At 50.0% G+C, this 24,892-nt stretch overlaps 1 protein-coding gene across 1 annotated transcript; it reads right to left on the bottom strand.

The window, feature by feature from the left end:
* Positions 1–279: 279 nt before the first annotated feature.
* LOC119957995 (glia maturation factor gamma-like) lies at positions 280–22,908 on the bottom strand. The gene is made up of 7 exons (XM_038786246.1): positions 22,633–22,908; positions 16,293–16,389; positions 14,424–14,473; positions 11,644–11,693; positions 5,596–5,678; positions 2,880–2,953; positions 280–501 (listed from the first exon to the last, which is right to left on the bottom strand). Exons 1-7 carry the CDS (start codon positions 22,633–22,635, stop codon positions 430–432), a joined length of 429 nt encoding a protein of 142 aa, XP_038642174.1. The 5' UTR covers positions 22,636–22,908; the 3' UTR covers positions 280–429.
* Between the last annotated feature and the right edge of the window lie 1,984 nt (positions 22,909–24,892).

Genomic DNA, 24,892 nt, shown 5'->3' with positions numbered 1-24,892 from the left:
TTCCAGAATGTCTGCAATCTGAGCACAGTGACCCTCAACGGACACAATGTGATATTTTTACATTTTCAATTTCCGTCATCCCTGACCCTCTGTGGATCAGATAACCAACATTATAACAGTATAAGGAGCATCTTGTGCAATGGGTGCTGCACTGACTTTGGCCAAACGCATGTGACGTGGGTACCTCACGGTGAGCAGTGAAAGAGAAGTCTTGACTAAATAAAACTAACCGCTTGTTGAAAAATAACCTTTGTCTGAAGTAAGTGGAGTGTGGTCTGAAAATCACACGACCGATTATTTGCGGTTTTATTTATTCATTCATGTAGTATGAAAATGAAAGATTAATGAAGTAAGGTTTGTTTCATGTTGTCCGACACAGCGGTTTTTCTGTATTAAACAGTCGGAATCAGCGTGGAAGGAGTCAGAGCTTCAGCGAAAGAATGCCAGTTTCTCACACAACCAATCCTCGGTGAGTTCATCAACGTTCCGAATCTCAAACACCTGTTTCGAACCAATGAGAGAGAAAGGGGCGTGTGAGCACATCATTCATGCACAGGTATCCTTTCTCGTCAAACTCTTCGTAAATCACCAACTCGTCACGAATAGCACAAAGCTAAAATCGATTCATAATTAGGAGGGCTCAAAAAGACAAAAGGTTTGAATGGCTGGCTGACGAGAACTGTCATTAATGAGAGTCTGCTCCCCACCGTTTCTCTTACCTGGACCCACAGCACAATTAGCCCGGAGACTGAGATTGATGCACGTGATGATAGGGACAAGCCCATCCTGCAGAGAGCCACTGAGGGTTTGGAGAGAGTGTCTGGAGTCACACCGAGAGGTACAGACGCGTTGGTCTAGGGTGATGAGTATGTGGGAGGGCGCGTGAGCAAACACGTCAATGCAGGTGGTGATTCATGGTCTGAGTGTGCAGATCATGCCTTTGCTAATACCACTCAGGATAAATAAACTGTCCAGGCGCCAAGCTCAGGAACAGTTACCTGGGTGAGGTTCCAGATTTTCAAGGGACATGGAGAATGTGAAAGATGCCAAGGAACGTTTCAAAGCCAATGGAGCTGGGTGGCACAGTGGGTTAGCACTGCTGCCTCACGGTGCCGAGGTCCCAGGTTCGAATCCCGACTCCGGCTCACTGTCCGTGTGGGGTCTGCACATTCTCCCCGTGTCTGCGTGGGTTTCGCCCCCACAACCCAAAGATGTGCAGGGCAGGTGGATTGGCCATGTTAAATTGCCCCTTAATTAGAAAAAAAATAATTGGGCACTGATACATTTTTTTTTTAGGGGCTGGTTTAGCTCACTCGGCTAAACCACTGGCTTTTAAAGCAGACCAAGCAGGCCAGCTGCACGGTTCGATTCCCGTACCAGCCTCCCCGGACAGGCGCCGGAATGTGGCGACTAGGGGCTTTTCATAGTAACTTCATTGAAGCCTACTCGTGACAATAAGCGATTTTCATTTCATTTTTTCATTTCATACAGGAGGAGGTAAGATTTGAAAGCAGTGTAGATCCAAGTTTACTGATGTTTATGTGGATCCTCCGGAACAATGGGCCGATTCTGTTTGCTGTGTTCAACCCCTGGGTTGCCATGGTTCAAAGTCATGTTCCAGGTCAACATGTGATCACTCCACCAGTCAAAATACCAATCCGTCCGGTGAAGCTCAGATGCACATTCTCATCCCTGCCCAGGAGATTACTGGGAATGATCGAGGCTCTCACATGTTCGCCAAAAATACTAAAGCATTTCGAACAAAATGAATCACTTTGAAGTGTGTTCACTGTTGCGATGTGGGTACGATCCACGGGAGCAGAGGTCTCAGTGACACTGCATCTGCAGGGTGGTACCAACAGCGACACCGCATTCCCTCTGTCTGGCGTCTCTGGATTCTCCCAATGATCTGGAGATATTAAGCAAGGCTTTTTGCTCACGACCCAACGTCGGGACCATGGGGAGGTGCAAATTCAGCCCATTATCCCTCTCTGGCCACATTGTCCAGGGAATTTCCCACTTTGATTCCCTGCTTGTGTGAGTCGGCTGCTCTAAACTTGGTCAGCACTTGGTCAGCAGGGGTGGGGAATAATGTGTGGACAGATACTGAGTTAGGGCGGGGAAAATCCCTGAGGCTCATTCTCCCAATTTGTTTTTTTAATTTAGAGTACCCAATTATTTTTTCCAATTAAGGGGCAACTGGTTTAGGTCACTCGGCTAAATCGCTGGCTTTTAAAGCAGACCAGCAGCACGGTTCGATTCCCGTACCAGCCTCCCTGGACAGGCGCCGGAATGTGGCGACTAGGGGCTTTTCACAGTAACTTAATTGAAGCCTACTCGTGACAATAAGCGATTTTCATTTCATTTAAAGTGGCCAATCTACCTATCCTGCACATCTTTGGGTTGGGGGTGAAACCCACGCAGACACGGGGAGAATATGCAAACTCCACACGGACAGTGTCCCAGGGCCGGGATTCGAACCCGGGTCCTCAGCGCCGTAGGCAGCAATGCTAACCACTGCGCCACCGTGCTGCCCCCTCATTCGCCCAATTGATATCCAACGTCCATCAGAAGTGAGCGTTGAGTGAAAAATGGGGATGTTTGGATGAGGATGGGGCTGTTGGCTCCGAGTGAGATCATTGGGGGGGGGGGAATGGAAATGCTTCATTAGCGTGAGATTGTTGGATGGTCCAATGCCCCAGAGTGAAACCCACCTTCAGCAACCTGTCAAAGGCACTATCTAGCCACACACACATAAAGAATGGGCAAAGCTGGCAGAACGCCACCCCAGGGAAGAGCTGAATCTGACACAAGTCGCAGGCAACCAAAATAATATTGAAAAGCGTAATGAAGGATGCTCGTGCCTGAGAAGTACCCACCTTGGTGAGCTCTCCAATTTGTACCAATCTGTTTTTACTCCCAGCATACATCATCTGCAGTAGAGGATTACATCCTGCAACCAATAGCGAGAGTCGTCATCTATGTGCTTCAGTTAATATCAAGGACAGTTGAACAGTGACTATAAAGTTGGCTACTGGCTCATACAGTTTTCATACATTCTACATGCTAATTCACAAGGACAGCCCTCCATCGACCCCACCCCTCACTACTTCCGCCCACCCCACCCCTCCATCCCTCTGTCCACCCCACCCCTCCACCCACCCCCAGTCACCCCCACTCAGCTCCTGCTGAGCAGGGCAGTGACTCACATTCTAAGTTCCCGTTAGCCCCTGTTGGAAAAGTAACTGACCGTTTTCTCCTCGAGGAACAAGCAACATGAGTGATCCTGAGCTCCAAACAGCTCCGGGCAACAAATAATTACTATTCCTTTCCAAGGAGCAGACGTGGGACCACTAGGGGTAGTTGCAGATCATTCTGTAAACCAGCTAGCATCTGTTTTTAATTCATTCACGGGATGTGGGTGTCACTGGTTAGACCAGCATTTATTGCCCATTCCTAACAGCCCTTGAGAAGGTGGTGGTGAGCTGCCTTCTTGAACTGCTGCAGTTCCTGAGGTGTAGGTACACCCACAGTGCTGTTAGGGAGGGAGTTCCAGGATGTTGCCCCAGCGACAGTGAAGGAACGGCCGATATATTTCCCAGTCAGGGTGGTGAGTGACTTGGAGGGGAACATCCAGGTGGTGGGGTTCCCAGGTATCTGCTGCTCTTGTCCTTCTAGATGGTAGAGGTTGTGGGTTTGGAAGGTGCTGTCTAAGGAACCTTGGTGAGTTACTGCAGTGCATCTTGCAGATGGTACACACGGCTGCCACTGTTTGTCAGTGCTGGAGGGAGTGAATGTTTGTGGATGGAGGAGCAATCAAATGGGCTGCTTTGTGCTGGATGGTGTCGAGCTCCTTGAGTGTTGTTGGAGCTGCACTCACCCAGGCAAGTGGAGAGTCCATCACACTCCTGACTTGTGCCTTGTTTTTTTTTTTTATAAATTTAGATTACCCAATTATTTTTTCCAATTAAGGGGCAATTTAGCGTGGCCAATCCACCTACTCTGCACATTTTTGGGTTGTGGGGGCGAAACCCACGCAGACACGGGGAGAACGTGCAAACTCCACACAGACAGTGACCCAGAGCCGGGATCGAACCTGGGACCTCAGCGCCGTGAGGCGGTTGTGCTAACCACTATGCCACCGTGCTGCCCCTACTTGTGCCTTGTTGATGGAGGACAAGCTTTGGGGAGTCAGGAGGTGAGTTACTCATTGCAGGATTCCTAGCTCCTGACCTCCTCTTGTAGCCACAGTATTTATGTGGCCAGTCTAGTTGTTTCTCACCAATGGTAACTCCCAGGATGTTGTTGGTGGGGGTTTCAGCAATGGTAACATTGAATGTCATTGCCACAGAAACCTTGGCCGGGTGATGGTTGATTAGGTCAACTCACAATGAATCCCCCAACCATCCCATCTGCTGCTGAAACTCATACCCAGGCCGGTGTTAACTCCAGACTCAACTATTCCAATACTCTATTGGTGGGCCATCATCCATCCTGCATCAACATCAACTCATCCAAAACTCTGCTGCCCATTCCCCAGCTTTCACCGGGCCCTGTCCACCCACCACCCTTTTGTTCACTGAAATACACTGACTCCTGATTTCCGAATGTCCCATATTAAAAATTCTCATCTTCATGTTCAAGTCACGGGCAGCACGGTAGCACAGTAGTTAGCACTGTGGCTTCACAGTGCCACGGTCCCAGGTTTGATTCTCGGCTGGGTCACTGTCTGTGCGGAGTCTGCACGATCTCCCCGTGTCTGCGTGGGTTTCCTCCGGGTGCTCCCGTTTCCTCCCACAGTCCAAAGACGTGCCGGTTGGGTGGATTGGCCATGATAAATTGCCCTTAGTGACCAAAAAAGGTTGGATGGGTTCATTGGGTTACGGGGATGGGGTGGAGGTGAGGGCTTAAGTGGGTCAGTGCAGACCCGATGGGCCGAAAGGCCTCCTTCTGCACTGTGTGTTCTTTGTTCTTTGTTTGTTTGTACACAGTCCCTCCAGGGACCTGCCCCTTCCTATCTCTGTAACCTCGTCCAGCTCTGCAAATGTTTATTTTCAACCTGCCTGAACATGAATGGTCTCCTTCTGCGCCGTAACCTTTCTATGGTTCTCTCTCTATGCTTCTCCAGTTTAGGCCTCTTGTATATTTTGACTTTTCCCATCTGTCCTGCACTGGCAGCTGCGCCTTCCATTGCCTGGACCCGAAGCTGTGGAATCCCCGCCGTGAACCTCAGCCTGAATTTAACCCACTAAAACCCAGCGAGACTGGCACAGAGGTCAAATCGAGACTCTGATCGAGGACTGAACTCACACATTGAGAGTGGTCACTTGGGCAAGGCACCAGGGGCACGCACCCTCCAAACTATTCAAACCTCAGGAACAGGGAGGAGGTTACAGATCAAAGCGAGCTCTTAGTGCGGTTAATAACTTGCTCCTAACTTGGGGGAGACCTGTTCCCCAGTCCAGCGGCTGCTGACAATTAGGTTAGCAACAGGCAGGCTGACAGGCCTTTACGCTCAGCACAGAAAGACATTCCCTGATCCTCCGTCAGATTCTTTAATCACAGGTTGTCTATGAGATAAATCCTTGTACTTACCCTGGGGGCTGCTGAAAATCAGACACATAGGGTAGGACACCCTCTTGTCATGATGCACATACTTGTACCGATAAACGATAAATCTGATCAGTTGTCAAGGAAGCTGTGAAAATATCTCCCATTAAGTGAAAATGGGTGGGAATCAGTCATCAGAGTTTTTTTTTAAACAGTACAGCACAGAACAGGCCCTTCGGCCCTCAATGTTGTGCCGAGCCATGATCACCCTACTCAAACCCACGTATCCACCCTATACCCGTAACCCAACAACCCCCCCCCTTAACCTTACTTTTATTAGGACACTACGGGCAATTTAGCATAGCCAATCCACCTAACCCGCACATCTTTGGACTGTGGGAGGAAACCGGAGCACCCGGAGGAAACCCACGTACACACGGGGAGGACGTGCAGACTCCACACAGACAGTGACCCAGCCGGGAATCGAACCTGGGACCCTGGAGCTGTGAAGCATTTATGCTAACCACCATGCTACCCTGCTGCCCTCGATGCTACCCTGCTGCCGGGTTTTGGAATGCGGTCATTACTACATGTCCGATCTGGCTTGTCACAATCATGTAACCTCTCCCATGAGGGATTTCCTGGAGGACGTCAGCCTACATTCAGTTCGATAAAGACACGGGATTGGAATGACTGTAGCTCGTAAAAATAATGATGATAATTAATAATTGGATGCAATTGATAAGTAGAATCAACAATAAGAAATCATTAAAAATAATGGAAGATGATCAATAATGAACAGCGAGAAATGTCTTGCATTCATACATCGTACACATTCTCCGTACACATTCTCCAAAAACTCAAAGTGTGTCTCTTTCAATTACCTTGAAATTCTGATCAGTGTTCTGCAGACAAACAAGACTGTTCATTTGAAAGCAACAAGAAGGAACATGACCGGTTAACTTGCTTTGATTATTTAGTTTGAACAGATTTGTATGTAGCATTCACAGGCAGGAATAGCATTGGGTTAGGTACAGAGTAAAGCTCCCTCTACACTGTCCCCATCAAACACTCCCAGGACAGGTAGAGCACGGGGTTGGATGCAGAGTAAAGCTCCCTCTACACTGTCCCCATCAAACACTCCCAGGACAGGTACAGCACGGGGTTAGATACAGAGTAAAGCTCCCTCTACACTGTCCCCATCAAACACTCCCAGGACAGGTACAGCACGGGGTTAGATACAGAGTAAAGCTCCCTCTACACTGTCCGCATCAAACACTCCCAGGACAGGTAAAGCACGGGGTTACATACAGAGTGAAGCTCCCTCTACACTGTCCCCATCAAACACTCCCAGGAGGTACAGCACGGGGTTAGATACAGAGTAAAGCTCCCTCTACACTGTCCCCATCAAACACTCCCAGGAGGTACAGCACGGGGTTAGATCCAGAGTAAAGCTCCCTCTACACTGTCCCCATCAAACACTCCCAGAACAGGTACAGCACGGGGTTAGATACAGAGTAAAGCTACCTCTACATTGTCCCCATCAAATACTCCCAGAACAGGTACAGTACGGAGTTAGATACAGAGTAAAGCTCCCTCTACACTGTCCCCATCAAACACTCCCAGGACAGGTACAGACGGGGTGAGATACAGAGTAAAGATCCCTCTACACTGTCCCCATCAAACACTCCCTGGACAGGTACAGCACGGGGTTCGATACAGAGTAAAGCTCCCTCAACACTGTCGCCATCAAACACCCCCAGGACTGGCACAGCACAGGGTTAGATACAGAGTAAAGCCCCCTCTACACTGTCCCCATCAAACACTCCCAGGACAGGTACAGCACGGGGTTAGATACAGAGTAAAGCTCCGTCTACACTGTCCCCATCAAACACTCCCAGTGCAAGTACAGCACGGGGTTGGATACAGAGTAAAGCTCCCTCTACACTGTCCCAATCAAACACTCCCAGGACAGGTACAGCACGGGGTTAGGTACAGAGTAAAGCTCCCTCTACACTGTCCCCATCAAACACTCCCAGGACAGGTACAGCACGGGGTTAGATACAGAGTAAAGCTCCCTCTACACCGTCCCCACCAAACACTCCCAGGACAGGTACAGCACGGGGTTAGATACAGAGTAAAGCTCCCTCTACACCGTCCCCATCAAACACTCCCAGGACAGGTACAGCACGGGGTTAGATATAGAGTAAAGCTCCCTCTACACTGTCCCCATCAAACACTCCCAGTACAGGTACAGCACGGGGTTAGATACAGAGTAAAGCTCCCTCTACACTGTCCCCATCAAACACTCCCAGGACAGGTACAGCACGGGGTTAGATACAGAGTAAAGCTCCCTCTACACTGTCCCCATCAAACACTCCCAGGGCAGGTACAGCATGGGGTTAGATACAGAGTAAAGCTCCCTCTACACTGTCCCCATCAAACACTCCCAGGGCAGGTACAGCACGGCGTTAGATACAGAGTAAAGCTCCCTCTACACTGTCCCCATCAAACACTCCCAGGGCAGGTACAGCATGGGGTTAGATACAGAGTAAAGCTCCCTCTACACTGTCCCCATCAAACACTCCCAGGGCAGGTACAGCATGGGGTTAGATATAGAGTAAAGCTCCCTCTACACTGTCCCCATCAAACACTCCCAGGACAGGTACAGCACGGGGTTAGATACAGAGTAAAGCTCCCTCTACACTGTCCCCACCAAACACTCCCAGGACAGGTACAGGACGGGGTTAGATACAGAGTAAAGCTCCCTCTACACTGTCCCCATCAAACACTCCCAGGACAGGTACAGCACGGGGTTAGATACAGAGTAAAGCTCCCTCTACACTGTCCCATCCTCGGACCAGTTGCCTTACTGATCATGTGACATTTTTCCATTTCCGACACCAGCAGTACTTTTGCCTGTCTGAGTGGGATTAATGATTTCTTCCTGACTTGGGGTTGGCCTGTGCGCTGGTCCCACACCCACTTAGTAATCGGCTGGAAACATGCAAACAAATAGGCCTTTATACTCAGCACAGTGCTTCATTGCATCATTCTGGGCAGAATCCAATGCCCATGCAGAGGAGTGAACGATCTGTGTGTGTTGGAGAGTCAATGAGCCAGAAATTAGCCTTAAAAAGACATGAGCAGCTGGGAAGAGATGCCACATATTTGCAAAGAGAAAATATTTAAATAAAATCGGTGGTCTGGTGATGATATCACTGATCTTATCTGTAAGTGAGTGGCTCGATCTGTTCCGTTATTGGGAGATGATTTAAGTTTGAACTCTTCCGTTTAACTTTCCGGAAAAACTGATAATGACATGGCCAATTTCTCTATTACGCTACAATCCTTTTGACAAGGTCAATGCCTTGGGGACAAAGGAGATCAGAGGTTATGGAGAGAAGGCAGGAGAATGGGGATGAGAGAATATCAGCCATGATTGAATGGCGGAGCAGACTCGATGGGCCGAGTGGCCTAATTCTGCTCCTATGTCTAATGGTCTTATGGTCTAACGTGTGTCATCTGAATCACACAGAGCAGCATTTAGCTGGACGCTCAGTAACTGTGTCTCCTGTATAACGTACAGGTATTGCCTAATGATCAAGGGGGAACCCGGAGAGCAGAGGTTTACGGGACCCCGGGACACAAGCGAGGTGATGGGACAAGGGGGCTTCCTCCGAGGAGCGGGCAACCGATTGAAGACCCTATTGAGACTTACTGATAGGAGTGTGATTCCCCCACTGTGTGAGGAGGGGACCAGTTCAAGGCTGCCCCCCTGCAGCAGCCCAGGTAGGACGGATGGAGTTGGTGGGGATTGGGGGGGGGGGGGGGGGTCATTGGAGACGGGAGACACCAAGGCACAAAGAGGGGGGGTCCGTGGGTGAGGCAGGCAGAGCCCCATGATCACCCCGGAGGGGTTTCATTTCCAACCCTCAACCTCATGAATGTTTGTGTTTTTTTTTAATTGTACCTGGCACCAATTCCCCAGGTTCACTCATCCCCCCCCCCCCCCTCCCCCCCCCCCCCCCCCCTCCTTCCCCACCGGCTTCAGCGGTCACCACCTCTCCCGTTGGCTCTGCCAAGGCTCTGACCCTCTGATTGGACTGGCAGCATCAGGGGGTACTGTCCTTAATTGGATGGGGAGCCCAGCGGCAGCCAATTAGGAGGTCGCCTTAAATAAAATAACCGAGCAGGTCCCACCTCCAGCACGTGCCGTCTTCAGGATCTGCTTTTCTTTCCGATGGAGAGGGTGTGGAAAAGATTTATGAGAATGGTTCCATGGATGAGGAACTACAGTTGAACAGTAGAAGAAACCTACAGTGCAGGAGGAGACCATTCAGCCCATCCGGTCTGCACCGGCCCTCTGAAAGAGCGCCCTACCCAGTCCCACTGCCCTGCCCTATCCCTGTAACTCCACCAAACCTGCACAGCTTTGGACGCTAAGGGACATTGATCATGGCCAATCCACCTAACCTGCACATCCTTACACAAAGGGCAATGTATCACGGCCAATCCACCTAACCTGCACATCCTTACACAAAGGGCAATGTATCACGGCCAATCCACCTAACCTGCACATCCTTACACAAAGGGCAATGTATCACGGCCAATACACCTAACCTGCACATCCTTACACAAAGGGCAATGTATCACGGCCAATACACCTAACCTGCACATCCTTACACAAAGGGCAATGTATCACGGCCAATCCACCTAACCTGCACATCCTTACACAAAGGGCAATGTATCACGGCCAATACACCTAACCTGCACATCCTTACACAAAGGGCAATGTATCACGGCCAATACACCTAACCTGCACATCCTTACACAAAGGGCAATGTATCACGGCCAATACACCTAACCTGCACATCCTTACACAAAGGATAATTTAACACGGCCAATCCACCTAACCTGCACATCCTTACACAAAGGGCAATGTATCACGGCCAATCCACCTAACCTGCACATCCTTACACAAAGGGCAATGTATCACGGCCAATACACCTAACCTGCACATCCTTACACAAAGGGCAATGTATCACGGCCAATCCACCTAACCTGCACATCCTTACACAAAGGATAATTTAACACGGCCAATCCACCTAACCTGCACATCCTTACACAAAGGGCAATGTATCACGGCCAATCCACCTAACCTGCACATCCTTACACAAAGGATAATTTATCACGGCCAATCCACCTAACCTGCACATCCTTACACAAAGGATAATTTAACACGGCCAATCCACCTAACCTTCACATCCTTACACAAAGGATAATTTAACACGGCCAATCCACCTAACCTGCACATCCTTACACAAAGGATAATTTAACACGGCCAAACCACCTAACCCGCACATCCTTACACAAAGGATAATTTAACACGGCCAATCCACCTAACCTGCACATCTTTGGACTGTGGGAGGAAACCGGAGCACCCGGAGGAAACCCACGCAGACACGGGGAGAACGTACAGACTCCGCACAGACAGTGACCCGAGGCCGGGATTGAACTTGGGTCCCTGGCGCAGTGAGGCAGCAGTGCTAACGTAGATAGACTGGAGAAGTTGGGATAGTTGTTGTTGAAGAGAAGGTTGATCGGAGATTTGACAGGGTGTTCAAAATCATGAGGGTCTGGACGGAGTAAAAGGGGAAAGGGGAGACGGCGGGAAAATAGCATGAGGTGAATTGCTCATTCAGAGAGCTAGTGCAGACACAATGGGCCGAACAGCGTCCTCCTGTGCTGTAACGATTCTCTGATTCTGTGATGTGATACAAGCTTATGGCTTGTATAAACCCACAGTAAAAGTCAGGCCACAGCATCACAGTTGAGAGACCAGTCACCGTGCGTTGCTCCATCGACGGCAAGAGGTAAATTTCAGACTCAACAACTGTCCTAAAGTTAAATAGAAGTTACAACACTGTGAGTCCGGGGTGATTACAACACAGAAACAGTCAATCCATGGTGGTCTTTGATGCTGTACTCAAACCTCTTCCCATCTTTCTGACTCTAAGCAGCAGGATCTTTTAGTCAGTAATTCACTGTAAATGAGGTCCTTTTTGGGACAGGATAGGGTTAAAAGGATATCGAGGTTGTCTCTCTGGTAGTTCGTCCCTTAGTGAATCCGGAGAAATGTCCTGAAAGGAAATCACATGGGTACGGAAAATGATTGGTGCCCCTCGTCGACTCAGAAAATTACATGACCTATCCAACGCAGAGTGGCGCGAACACACCCTCACATCTTGCATTTACACCGGGGGGGGGGTTGCAACACCATCGGTCCCCAGCCGCAGCCTGGAGTCACAAGGCCTCAGACCGCAATGGCGGCCGTGGAGCGGAGACTTCGTCGCGACGCGTTGGAGCAAAATGAACATGTTTCGCACCAGTCAGCTCAACGGGAGACCTGATTGGAGGAATAGTAAGTGAGGGAGGGAGGACATGGTGCAACTGGAGGGTTAGGGGCGAGAGGGTGAGGCGAGGATGTCATCTGCGCGAGCGTAAAACTCCCTAACTTTCTCATGGACCTCATACGGAAGTGAGGGTTGCTATCCTGCTACTTTGTTTCATTTTGCCCACTCAAAAAACTGAAGGCCTCAGACTCCACAACTCTGGGGGTCAAGTCAGATCGGAGGCACTGAGATGGGGGGGTCACACCGGGGAAATATTTGTGAGGCGCTGGACCCCAGGCAGACGTACACACTCCAACCGTCTTGACAGAGGCAGTGTCCATCTGTGCTCAACCCCTGGGATCAACCCGCCCTGTGGCAGCACAGGAATCAGCTGGGGATAGACTGATATCAAAGCAAAATGCCCCAGATGCTGGGAATCGGAAGTAAAAACCATAAAATGCTGGGGAAAATTCAGCAGCATCTGTGGAGAGAAAGGGAGGGCGGGGTCTTCAGCTTCTGCCAAAGGAGGTGGAAGGGTCCCCCGGCAATAGGACTGGCAAGACACGCAAAATGGCGCCACAGTTTTGGCTTTTATTTTAGTAAGGAAGGCTCCGTATGATCTAAAGGACCAGGAAGATCCCAGCTTTCAATCAGCCTGTTCTGATTTAGCCAATCTCAACCCAGGCAGCCTTGGGAGTGGGCAGCATCAATGGGCTGGGGTGGGGCAGGAAAATCTGCCAGGTATCCTGCCATTAGGCACCAATCAGGGATTCCCCCCCCCCCCCCCCCCCCCCCCCCCCCCCCGCCTCCCTACCGTCCTCCCGTCCCCTGTCGGCAATTGACCTCGGGTGAGGGTAGGATGGGGTTAAAGGGTTAAGTGGTGACCTCCTGACCAGTGAAGAAATCCTAACAAGAGGTCACCCATAGTCTGGGTTCACAGGTGAAGATTGACAATTAACCAGGGATTGGAGTAGATCGGGTGTTTGATGGGCGGCACAGACTCGATGGGCCGTAAAGCCTCATTTTGTGCTGTAAAGCTCTCTGACTCTCTGACTATAATGAGTGGAAGAGTCAGTGAGTTCAGGAGAGGTGGCAATGGGGGGGGGGGGGATGTTTCCTTGATCCTCCAGTTTCTGTTACTTTTGGAAATGTCCGTGCTGAAACGGGAGATTTTGTTGGCGACTGAGGGCGGAACAGCAGGAATGGCGATGGAGGGGGGAGGCCAAAGATCCGTTTGCCAATCTCAGGAAATGAGTTTGGAATTTTGTTGTCGCAGGTTTCGAGGCAGGTCGGGTGTCCCACGGATCTATGTCGGTAAATTCCATTTGCATCTCAGGAACGGTCATCGAAAACCCAACACTCCGGAATCCTGTTGCCTCCTCCACTTCCAGCTCCTCGCCGGCAGGAATTTGGAATGTTCGGTTTCATGAAAGCGCGTAACCGGAGAGCACCTGGCAAGGGCGACGCCTACCCGGAATCTGAGGTCAGGGGTCGCCGCTCTCGCCTTCCTCCCGCACTGTCGCCGAGGGCTATGGGCCACCTGTCACACGCTCTGCGGCAAGGCCGGGCACGGGGGAGGGGCGAGACCCAGCCGGGATTGGCAGAGGTTGGATAGGGGGTGCTGGCCGAGCCAAGAAGCAGGATGGGAGAATATGACCCTCGGACTTTGGAGCCTATGAGGTGATGGTGGAGGAGAGGGAAGGGCACTTCCTGCCTGCTCTGCCATGAGACTTGGCATGTCCCCCCCCCCCCCCGTTACATAATTAGTGAGCTAAGCAGAGCGTGAATCGGCCACCCCGTCCTCCAATCGACTGTCAATCCCACCACCGGAATGTCTCCGGGAGGCAAAATTCTTCCCTGATTAAAAAATGTTGACAAAACCGTGGAAACCTCCAGGACACAGCCTGCACTTTGGGTAACTGTGGGGTCGCTGAATCATGCAGGGTTTGAGATTTTGCTTGGCTGTGTAACCCCAGCCAATTCTTGATTAATAAGGGGTTCAGGGGTTACGGGGACAAGGCAGGCGAATGGGGATGAGAAATACATCAGCCATGATTGAATGGCGGAGCAGACTCGATGGGCCAAATGGCCCAATTCGGCTCCTATGTCTCATGGTCTTATACAGTGCCTTCAATGTAGTATCCATCCTGAGCACCTCACGTGAGATTTATCAAACGCAATGTGACAGCAACTCACATGAGGTGATATGAGGACACCTGGCCAAAAAGGTTGGTGAAATAGGGAGGTCTTGAGGAGCGTCTGCAAGGTAGAGAGTGATCAGAAAGATGGGGGGGGGATTCCAGAACCTAGGCCACAGGCACCAATGGTGCTACGATTAACATTGGATTGTTCAAGAGGCTCCGCTTGGCGCGGCACAGAGATCCTGGAGGGTTGTGAGGCTGGAGGAGGTTATTGAGAGAGGGAGGGACGAGGCCCCATACATTGTACAAGTTGTCAGTCATGCCGCAAGACACTCACCTCATGCTCTTCAGCCACTACCATCTCCTGGTCTTCTTTGTTAATTTTGACTAGAAGGCAGAAGATAAATGAAATGTTGACATTTGTAGAACGGTGAAAATGCCCCCGAGGTGCTCAGTGGGTCAATGTGTGGCACAAGGTCATTTAAATGAGCCTAGGGGGTGTGCGCTCCATTGGCAAGGCCACCAGTTACTGCCCATCGCAGACCACCGAGTAAATCCTGACAATTATAGAGGCTTTGAGGCAACTGAGTGACCACTTTGGAGGGACAGTTAAGAGTCACCCAGATTGATGTGGGACTGGAGTCAGGCATGGACGGCAATACTCAATCATTTTAATTTTTTATTAAAGGATCGTGAGGTGCTTCACTGTAAAAGAGACTCCAACTTGAATTGGATATAAATTGTCTCAGGTGAGATGATGAGAGTTTGGAAGTAGCGCCTGCTCTCAGGAGGTATGTGGGGTGGAGGGGGAGATTTGAGGATTGATTTTGCTCCCCTCCCCCATTCTGTCTGGGAAGAGTCCAACATAGCTGTCCTATTTCGGGTTTCCAGGGTCAGCTGATAAACAGGGCCTCCATGGCCTTGGGCCCCTCTTGGTCTCCCAACAAACATTGTGAGTCCTTCGACGAAGAATCATCCAGACTCGAAATCCCTTCCCTCTCCACAGACGCTGTCAGACCTGCTGAGGTTGCCCTGCAAATTTTCTGTTTTTGTTTCAGTCCACAGTAATTTGCTTTTACAAGCACCGTGTGTGAGGTGATTCACTTTGGAAAGAATAACAGGAATGCGGAATATTTGGCTAATGGTAAAATTCTTGGTAGTGTGGATGAGCAGAGGGATCTCGGTGTCCATGTACATAGATCCCTGAAAGTTGCCACCCAGGTTGATAGGGTTGTGAAGAAGGCCTATGGTGTGTTGGCCTTTATTGGTAGAGGGATTGAGTTCCGGAGCCATGAGGTCATGTTGCAGTTGTACAAAACTCTAGTACGGCCGCATTTGGAGTATTGCGTACAGTTCTGGTCGCCTCATTATAGGAAGGACGTGGAAGCTTTGGAACGGGTGCAGAGGAGATTTACCAGGATGTTGCCTGGTATGGAGGGAAAATCTTATGAGGAAAGGCTGATGGACTTGAGGTTGTTTTCGTTAGAGAGAAGAAGGTTAAGAGGTGACTTAATAGAGGCATACAAAATGATCAGAGGGTTAGATAGGGTGGACAGCGAGAGCCTTCTCCCGCGGATGGAGGTGGCTAGCACGAGGGGACATAGCCTTAAATTGAGGGGTAATAGATATAGGACAGAGGTCAGAGGTGGGTTTTTTACGCAAAGAGTGGTGAGGCCGTGGAATGCCCTACCTGCAACAGTAGTGAACTCGCCAACATTGAGGGCATTTAAAAGTTTATTGGATAAGCATATGGATGATAAGGGCATAGTGTAGGTTAGATGGCCTTTAGTTTTTGACTTCCCATGTCAGTGCAACATCGAGGGCCGAAGGGCCTGTACTGCGCTGTATCGTTCTATGTTCTATGTTCTATGTGTGCTTTTCTGGAGGGGCACCGTCCCTAACACCCCTCTTCTCTCCACCTCACTTACACGGGATTAGAATGCGTGCACCCAGGGAAGGCAGAGCCACCCACCCACAGTGCTGGAGCTATACGCTCGAGGGGTAGGGGGTAGGACGGGAGGGGTGGAACGGGGGGGAGACCCAACTCCAGGTCTTCAGCTCTGTTCCGTCTCCACTGAGTGTTCCCCAGAGTATACAGTGGAGGAGGCGAGTTCCCCCACTCACCCCGTCAGCTGAGGCATCTGGTGTTGGGGAGGGGTCATCACATGGAGGTCCGGTTCCCATAGCATCAGACGGTCTTACTCACTGATGATCGCTGCGTTGGTCGTGTCTCTGCAGAAGCGGAACTTCTTCAGCCTATCCTGAAGCGTGGGATGCAGGTCGCACACAACCAGGGAGTCCGACTAATTGGAGAGGAAGGAGAGGGGGGGGGGAAGAGAAAAAAAAACATGTTCTGTCACCCACAATGCACAGGGATTGGGGGGCGTGGCATCTCACCAATGGGCTGTAACTAACTCTGTGCAGAGCAAGATCCCACAGGCAGAAGCTTAATCAGCAACAACTGAATCTTAATTGATCTGAGTGTTGTTGTGTTATGTACTCCTCTGGGATAACACAGGCTGCAACTCGATGTAGCTTTGACCAAAAGATACTCCAGACTTTGAAGTAAGTTCAATGTGATTTATTGAACCATTGGCACAGTTCTCTATGAGTTCGACTCTCCTGCTAATCTTGCTATAGTAACTCAGTCTAACTAACCAGTCTGCTCTAAGCCACGTGTTGGGTGTGATGCTTCTGATCTGCCCCTGTCCTACTCTCTAAGTGTCGCCTGTGGAAAGAGACAGAGCATGTGTGCCCTGTCCTTATATATGTGTTGTGTAATGCCCCCTTGTGGTAGTGTCACCTCTGGGTTTCTTGATTGCCCATTGGTCGTGTCCTATTCTATGTGTTCATTAGCTGTACGCCTGCATGTCATGACATCTCTGGTACTCCCCCTAGTGGTTACTTAGTCGTAGTGTGTTTACATTAACCCCTTGTGTATTTACAGTGATGCACATCAACACAAGTGTCACCTGGGGGAAATTCGTTAATCAAGACATCATTGTTGGTTCATCAGCTCCCACACACCACCATAGCCAAAGGATTAGGTCCCGAATCCCTGGGATATTTATTTTGGATTTGGAATGGTAGAATCATAGAGTCCCTAAAGTACAGAAGGAGGCCATTCGGCCCATTGAGTCTGCACCAACCCTCCAAAAGAGCACCCTACCCAGACCCATCCCCCCCCCCCCAATCCCCGTAACCCCATAACCAAACCTGCACATCTTTGGACTGTGGGAGGAAACCGGAGCACCCGGAGGAAACCCACGCAGACTAGGGGAGAAAGTGGAGACTCTGCTCAGACAGTCAGCCGAGGCCAGGATCGAACCCTGGTGCTGTGAGGAAGCAGTGCTAACCAGTGTGCCACCCATGCAAATATCAATCCAGAATATTGGCCAAAACAACAGATCTGGAGTGAGATTCTCCGTTTCCCCACGCCAATTTCATAATTGGCGATCGGGCAGGGAATCCATTTTTACGACCGAATCGGGGGGGGGGGGGGGGGGGGGGGGCCTGTTTTACGCAGGTTTCTTATGCTCCGCACCCTCCACATCATGCTGTTGGGGCGGCCTCAGGACGTCACCTGAAGGACCCCCCCCCCCCCTGATTCTCCGCCCCCGATGGGCTGAGTTCATGACGGCACGAGAGACGTGTGGTCCCAGCTGGGCGGGAGCCCGGCGTGGAGGCTGCCGACTGTGTCCAGCGCCGCCACAGTCGGGCAGGAGCCATGCTGCTGGCCGGGGGGGGGGGGGTCTTCAGCGAGGGATGTGAGACTGATGGGGGGTGGCCAGGGGGTGTCCAGGGGGGGCACTATCTGGCAGGTCAGGTCCATCCACGCGCGGCTTTAAGTGGAGCGGGTGCTAGCATAGATGCGGGGCGCTGCCGATTTTTCCCACCTAAAACCCCACGGAACCTCTAGACAAAGCCTCAAAATCGGAGAATATGGCCCCGGGTTTCAAGTTTCAAAGAAAGGCAAAGGGGGGGTTCTCCACAGGTGTCTCGGCCAATATTCAACCCCTCAACTGACCTCACTGAACACAAGCCATGTGGTTATTATCACGTTACTCCTTCTCAGATCATCCTGTGCTGTTTCCACAGCAGCTACCACAATCTGCAAGTGATTAACTGACTGTAAAACGCTTTGGGACATCCCAAGGTTGTGCAAGGCGCTACAGGAATGCAGTTCCTTCCTCTTCCTTTCGAAGAGCAAAAATAAAAAATTTGACCCTGAGCCAGAGAGGGATGTCTCAGCCAAGATGCCCCCTCCTCTGGCTCTGTGGCATTATCATACATGAAGGGAATTGAAGGGTTAACTAAGTGTTTACAGACAGCCACTAGAGGGAGCAATCCTAGGAGTATATAAGGCATGACACTGAGCCTTGTGCAATAGAAGGTTGGAGTAGGAGATAGGAGCAGGAGCAGGAGCAATAGCAATAGTGAGAGAGGAGTTTATGTGTGTTTAATCAACTGTTAGTTGGTTGGGATAAGTGTTGAATCCAATTGTAGTGTTAAATAAATAGTCTTGTTAGTTTACAAGACTCATTGTTCTCTGATCAACACTACACATCAAAGCCATCTGGTTAGAGTAAGGCAGAGAACAACACAGCCCCTATCTCGTTTCCTCTCCATGGCGCCCTGATGGGAATTGTGTGTGATGACAGGACCATGCAGAATGACCCTTTATTCCTTTATCTGTCCCATTTTGCTTTGCGCCATTGTCCCTTCTGTCATTTACACCCCATCGCAGACTTTCCGTTTGATATTTCCTCCCCTCCGCTCACCTTCTTCCTGCCTGCGGTACCTGCTCCAGACCTGTTGCATCTTTATTCCCAGGTCATTAACCTGAAACGCTAACTGCGTCTCCAACTCCATAGCTGCTGCCTGACCTTTTATTTCAGACTCAGTCACAATGCCCAAGTGGTGAATCGTGCCCACTGAGCTCGCTGCCTACTCTCACAGGTGGAGAACAGTCACTCGGGTGCCAGTCAGCTCAAAGAGGCGGAGAGGGGAGGGAGGGAGGAATTGCTGAAAGAAACAAACACAGCCTAAACAGGACATGACTGGGTGAATTGTGGTGGGGAGGGGCACAAACGTGGCTCCAGATGAGGAAGAGGATGTGAAGATGTTGCCTGGCTGCGTAGGTTATGCACAAACTCGGTAAACGCGAGTAAAAACAGTAACGACACGGTTTTCTTCACAAACAGAAACACTGAGGGCGGCAGGGTGATGCAGTGGTTAGCACTGCTGCCTCACGGCACCCGAGGATTCACATTCACCTGAGGAAGGAGCAGTGCTCCGAAAGCTAGTGTTTGAAACAAACCTGTTGGACTTTAACCTGGCGTTGTAAGACTTCTTACTGTGCTCACCCCAGTCCAACGCCGGCATCTCCACATCATGGCTACTAATCTCTGGCCAAGGGTCTCCTCTGGAAACTCTCCCAATACTCACGGCACAGTTGCTGATATTTATCACACTGAATCGACTTCATGAAGGGCAACACGGTAGCATTGTGGATAGCACAATCGCTTCACAGCTCCAGGGTCCCAGGTTCGATTCCGGCTTGGGTCACTGTCCGTGCGGAGTCTGCACATCCTCCCCGTGTCTGCGTGGGTTTCCTCCGGGTGCTCCGGTTTCCTCCCACAGTCCAAAGATGTGAAGGTTAGATGGATTGGCCATGATAAATTGCCCTTAGTGTCCAGAATTGCCCTTAGTGTTGGGTGGGATTACTGGGTTATGGGGATAGGGTGGAGGTGTTGACCTTGGGTAGGGTGCTCTTTCCAAGAGCTGGTGCAGACTCGATGGGCCGAATGCCCTCGTTCGGCACTGTAAAATTCTATGAAATAAATATCGACAGCGTCTCCCCACATTCCTGCCAGGTGGTGTTCACCTTCCCCCCCCGTGCAAAGACCCCCAGCCCTCGCCCAGAATGCTCATTATATTTACTGGGGGCATTAAAGTCTATCTCAGGTAGATCTGATTCGCTCCCTGTGTCACCCTACACCCTCAGCACCTTATTCAACGAATCACATTTAAATCCAAATGTCTTTGTCTCTTATTTCAATTCAGCATTTTGAAAGCCTTTCCATGGTTAAGCTGATTAATGCGCCAATCAGTGTGATAATGATCAGGGCCAAGCAGGAGGACCCTGTGTTCGATCCCAGCCTCTGCTAAATTAGCTCGTCTCAGCTGAATGTGAGAAACCCCAAATCTGTGGATGTTGGAAAGCAGGAGAAATCATTGTGATACCTGCACCTGATCACCATCTCCTGCTCCACAATGCTGTGTGCTGCTCTGTATTGTTATCTGCATGTTGCGAATGGATATTTGTATTTGTGTGTGTGATCTGTGAGCGTATATATGCGTAAGTGTGTGTGGTACTAGGGAATGTTCAGAAGTGTGAATGTGTGTGTACGTGTGTGTGTTTATGTGTATGCATTGTGTTTATGTATGTTTTGTGTCTGTGTGTGTGTCTGTGTGTTTCTGTATGTACGTGCGTGTGTGTGCATGCACATGCCTGCCTGTGTGTGTTTCTGTGTGTGTGTGTAAGTGTGAATGTGTTTGTGTATGTATGTGTGTCTGTATGTGTTTCTGTGTGTGTGTGCATGCACATGACTGCCTGTGTATGTTTCTGTGTGTGTGTGTGTGTAAGTGTGAATGTGTTTGTGTATGTACGTGTGTCTGTATGTGTTTCTGTGTGTGTGTGTGTGTGTGTGTGTGTGTGCATGCACATGCCTGCCTGTGTGTGTTTCTGTGTGTGTGTGTGTGTGTGTGCATGCACATGCCTGCCTGTGTGTGTTTCTGTGTGTGTGTGTGTGTGTGTGCATGCACATGCCTGCCTGTGTGTGTTTCTGTGTTTCTGTGTGTGTGTGTGTGTAAGTGTGAATGTGTTTGTGTATGTACGTGTGTCTGTATGTGTTTCTGTGTGTGTGTGTGTGTGTGTGTGTGCATGCACACGCCTGCCTGTGTGTGTTTCTGTGTGTGTGTGCAAGTGTGAATGTGTTTGTGTATGTATGTGTGTCTGTACGTGTGTATGTATGTGTTTTCTGTGTGTGTGTGCGTTAGGTAAGAACAAGAAAGTCCTGAGGTGCGATACCTCTACAATATCAGAACGTATAGGAAGAATGAACATTTAAAGGATTTGGGAAACACACATATTGTTTACAGCTTGGAAGAGGAGCTGGAGTTTCCTAATGTCCTGGGTCAACACCTCCCCCCTCAACCTCCACTACCAAACTCTGATTAATTAGTCATTCATTTTAATACTATTTTAGGATCTTGCTTTGTCTAAACTGGCTATCCTATTTGCATACGTAAAAACACCGGGGAGGACTCCTTGTTCACCCTTCAAGTGTTCACTCCTTGTTCATCCTTTAGGGCAGCACAGTAGCACAAGTGGTTAGCACTGTGGCTTTCACAGCTCCAGGGTCCCAGGTTCGATTCCCCGCTGGGTCACTGTCTGTGCGGAGTCTGCACGTTCTCCCCGTGTCTGCGTGGGTTTCCTCCGGGTGCTCTGGTTTCCTCCTGCTGTCCAAAGACATGCAGGCTAGGTGGATTGGACATGATAAATTGCCCTGAGTGTCCAAAAAGGTTAGGAGGGGTTATTGGGTTACGGGGATAGGGTGGAAGTGGGGGCTTAAGTGGGTCGGTGCAGACTCGATGGGCCGAATGGCCTCCTTCTGCACTGTATGTTCTATGTTCCAAGTAATGCCACGGGGTCTTTTACACACACCTGGTTTGACATCCAATATGCAGCTGATTGTTTACTCCCGGTGCTGACTGTCCGAATGTCAGAGTGAGCAGGAGCCGCAGGCCATCCTGGCCCCACTTGTGGGGGGTAAGGGTCGAATAGATCATAGAATTTACAGTGCAGAAGGAAGCCATTTGGCCCATCGAGTCTGCACCGGCTCTTGGATAGAGCACCCTACCCAAGCCCATACCCCCTATCCCTATAACCCAGTAACCCCACCCAACACTAAGGGCAATGGAATGGAGTAACCAACCTGATCTGTAACGCAATGCCCTTGAGATAGGTGGCAGGCCTCACTTCCAACACACCAGGAGCAATTAGCACCGGGGAACATACTGGAATTTATTGTAAGACGGATCACAGACCAATTAAATATATAAAAGCTGCATTTGATTAGGTGGAGCTGCAAAGTTGATAACCTTTTCCCACTCGTTATGTTGCAACATGATAAAGTTAACCCACTGTCTGCAACTTCTCTTGCCAGCAGTAACGAGACAGAAACCTTCAGGGCAACAGCTAATTCACCAAAGTTACTTCTCTAGTTGCCCAAACTGCTCCTCCCCTCATGTCCACCACAGATGGCAAAAACAGTACTGAGATATGAAAAGAAGCGCCTTCAAAGATTCAAGGCCTGAACTGGGTTGTTCTCTAAGAGACAAGTGATAGTTAACTCGGAAGGGCGGTGTCTGTGGAACTGGGTGGAAGCTGAATGGCATCGGACACAATACACTCTTTATATCGAAATAGGGAAGAAAATGGTGAGGTAGCCCGAAGATTTAGAAAACACAAAGTTGCTTACCATGTTGACTTCACTTGAGCTTCACCTTACAGTCTTAGCTGCTCGAACTCACTCTGGTCTTGTGACAGGATGCTCAAACTGTTAGTTCCTCAATAAGGCTGAACTGCAAACTTGCATGTGAAAAAAAACCAAACCCGTCCAGAAACAAAACTGCTAATAGCGAATTTCCGAAAGGTTCCACTATTTATCAATCCGGTGTGTGTGTGTGTGTCCCCTTCCGTCTCGTCCCCCTCCACACTTGAGAAAACTGTGGTTAGTTTAAATTTGTCAGTTTAGCGATTGTCTCTCGATGGCGCCTCCCTGTCATGTACTCGATGGAGACAAAGCTCGCACATCCTGTTCAACCCACCACAAGGCTGCTTCAAAGAACTTCACCGGAATTCTTGCTGATCTAACTTGATTGAAGGGCCAATGATTTTTTTTTCTGGCTATTTGAGTTTTAGAATTAAAGCTGTGCCTTCAACAGGGACTAAAGGGAGAGGAGCGGGACAGCGGCTTGGAAAAGGAAAGAATGCTTCTCATCCAGAGATGCTTCTTCGCCTGAACCAAAACAAACCACCTGAAATATCACAACCTACACAGCTTTCGACCAAGAGCCGGAAGGTGGGATAGCTCTTTGACAACCTCAACGGGCTGAATGGCCTCCTCTTCCATCGAGGGTGTTCGACATTTCGACATTTTTTTCTACAGAGTTTCTTTGGTCCAAATTAAAGAATCTTCTTCGCTGGAAGGTTGAGTTTGCTTTGCTGGAACCAAATGCTCCTCCTCATCGGGAACAACCTTCGTTGGAAGCAAAGGATCCTCTTCAACCAAAGCCAAGGAACATCTTCACCAGAACCGGACAATCTTCTTCATCTGAGTCCATTAAATGTACGTTTAAAACATGGGCTGCCCTGAAATGTGCAGGGACCTGGAAGGTTTTGTTAATCACTAAATCCTGCAGTACCGGTGCAAGGCAATATCATTCCATAAGATCAAAAGACCATTAGAAATAGGAACAGGAGGAGGCCATTCAGCCCCTCAAGCCTGCTTCACCATTCAATAGGATCTTGGCTGATCCGACATTTCTCGTGTCCACTTTCCTGCCCTTTCCCCGTAACCCTTGAATCCATCACTGATCAAGAATCTACCTCAGCCTTAAGTATACACAAGGACTCTCCCCCACAGCTCTCTGTGGCGTTGAGTTCTAAAGACTCACAATCCTCTGATAGAAGAAATGCATAGAATCCCCCCAGTGCAGAAGGAGGCCATTCGGCCCATTGGCTCTGCACCGACCCCCGAAAGAGTGCCCTGTCTAGGCCCACTCCCACACCCTATCCCCGTAACCCCACCGAAGGACAATTTGACATGGTCAATCCACCTAACCTGCACATCTTTGGACTATGGTAGGAAAACGGAGCACCCGGAGGAAACCCTCTCAGACAGGGGGAGAATGGGCAAACTCCGCACAGACTGTTACCCAAGGCCGGAATTGAACCCAGCTCCCTGACACTATGAGGTAGCAGTGCTAACCACTGTGCCACTGTGCCGCCTTCTCATCTCAGTCCGAAATTGGCTCCCCTTTATTCTGAGACTATGCCCTCTGGTCCTAGACTCTCCCATGAGGGGAAATATCCTCTCAGCATTGACCCTGTCAACCCACTCCCCCCCCCCCCCCCCCCCCCCCACCACCCCCCCGTCCCCGAGAATCCGACATGTTTCAATGCGATCACCTCTCATTCTTCTAAATTCCAACCTGCCTCAACCTGCTTAACCTTGGCTCATAAGGCAATCACCCCCATACCGGGGATCATCCTGGTGAACCTTCTCTGAACCCCCTCCAATGAAATAATGGGCCCGATTTAACCACTACGTTGGGCCTGGCACGGATCTGGGCACGCTGGCTAAATAGCCAGAAAGGCCCAAATCGAGATTTGCGCCAGGCTATCTAACCGGCCAGGCTCCCGATGGCGAGTTCCCGATCACGCCCAAATACGGCAAGCACATCTTTGACCCCAATTCGCTCCAATTTCCCTCTCATTAGCGAGATTAAAGTCGAATGTAAGGGCCTCCCAGGAATTAACCGGCTCCCCAGCGGGAAATCACACGGACGTTGTTTAGTACTCCTTTTGGCAAAGTGGCTGTTGAGGGGGTGAGGAGCCACTTCCATTTTATTTTTTTTTAAATGTTTTTATTGGATTTTCATATTTGATGTTCAACAACTCAGATCTCAGGAGAGAGGTGGTAACTTACCCTCGCAGCCGGGTGCAGATCATTGGTC

This window comes from Scyliorhinus canicula, chromosome 27 (assembly GCF_902713615.1).
Source record: "Scyliorhinus canicula chromosome 27, sScyCan1.1, whole genome shotgun sequence".
Classification (NCBI taxonomy): domain Eukaryota; kingdom Metazoa; phylum Chordata; class Chondrichthyes; order Carcharhiniformes; family Scyliorhinidae; genus Scyliorhinus; species Scyliorhinus canicula.
This window is presented reverse-complemented; position numbering and strand designations above follow the sequence as displayed.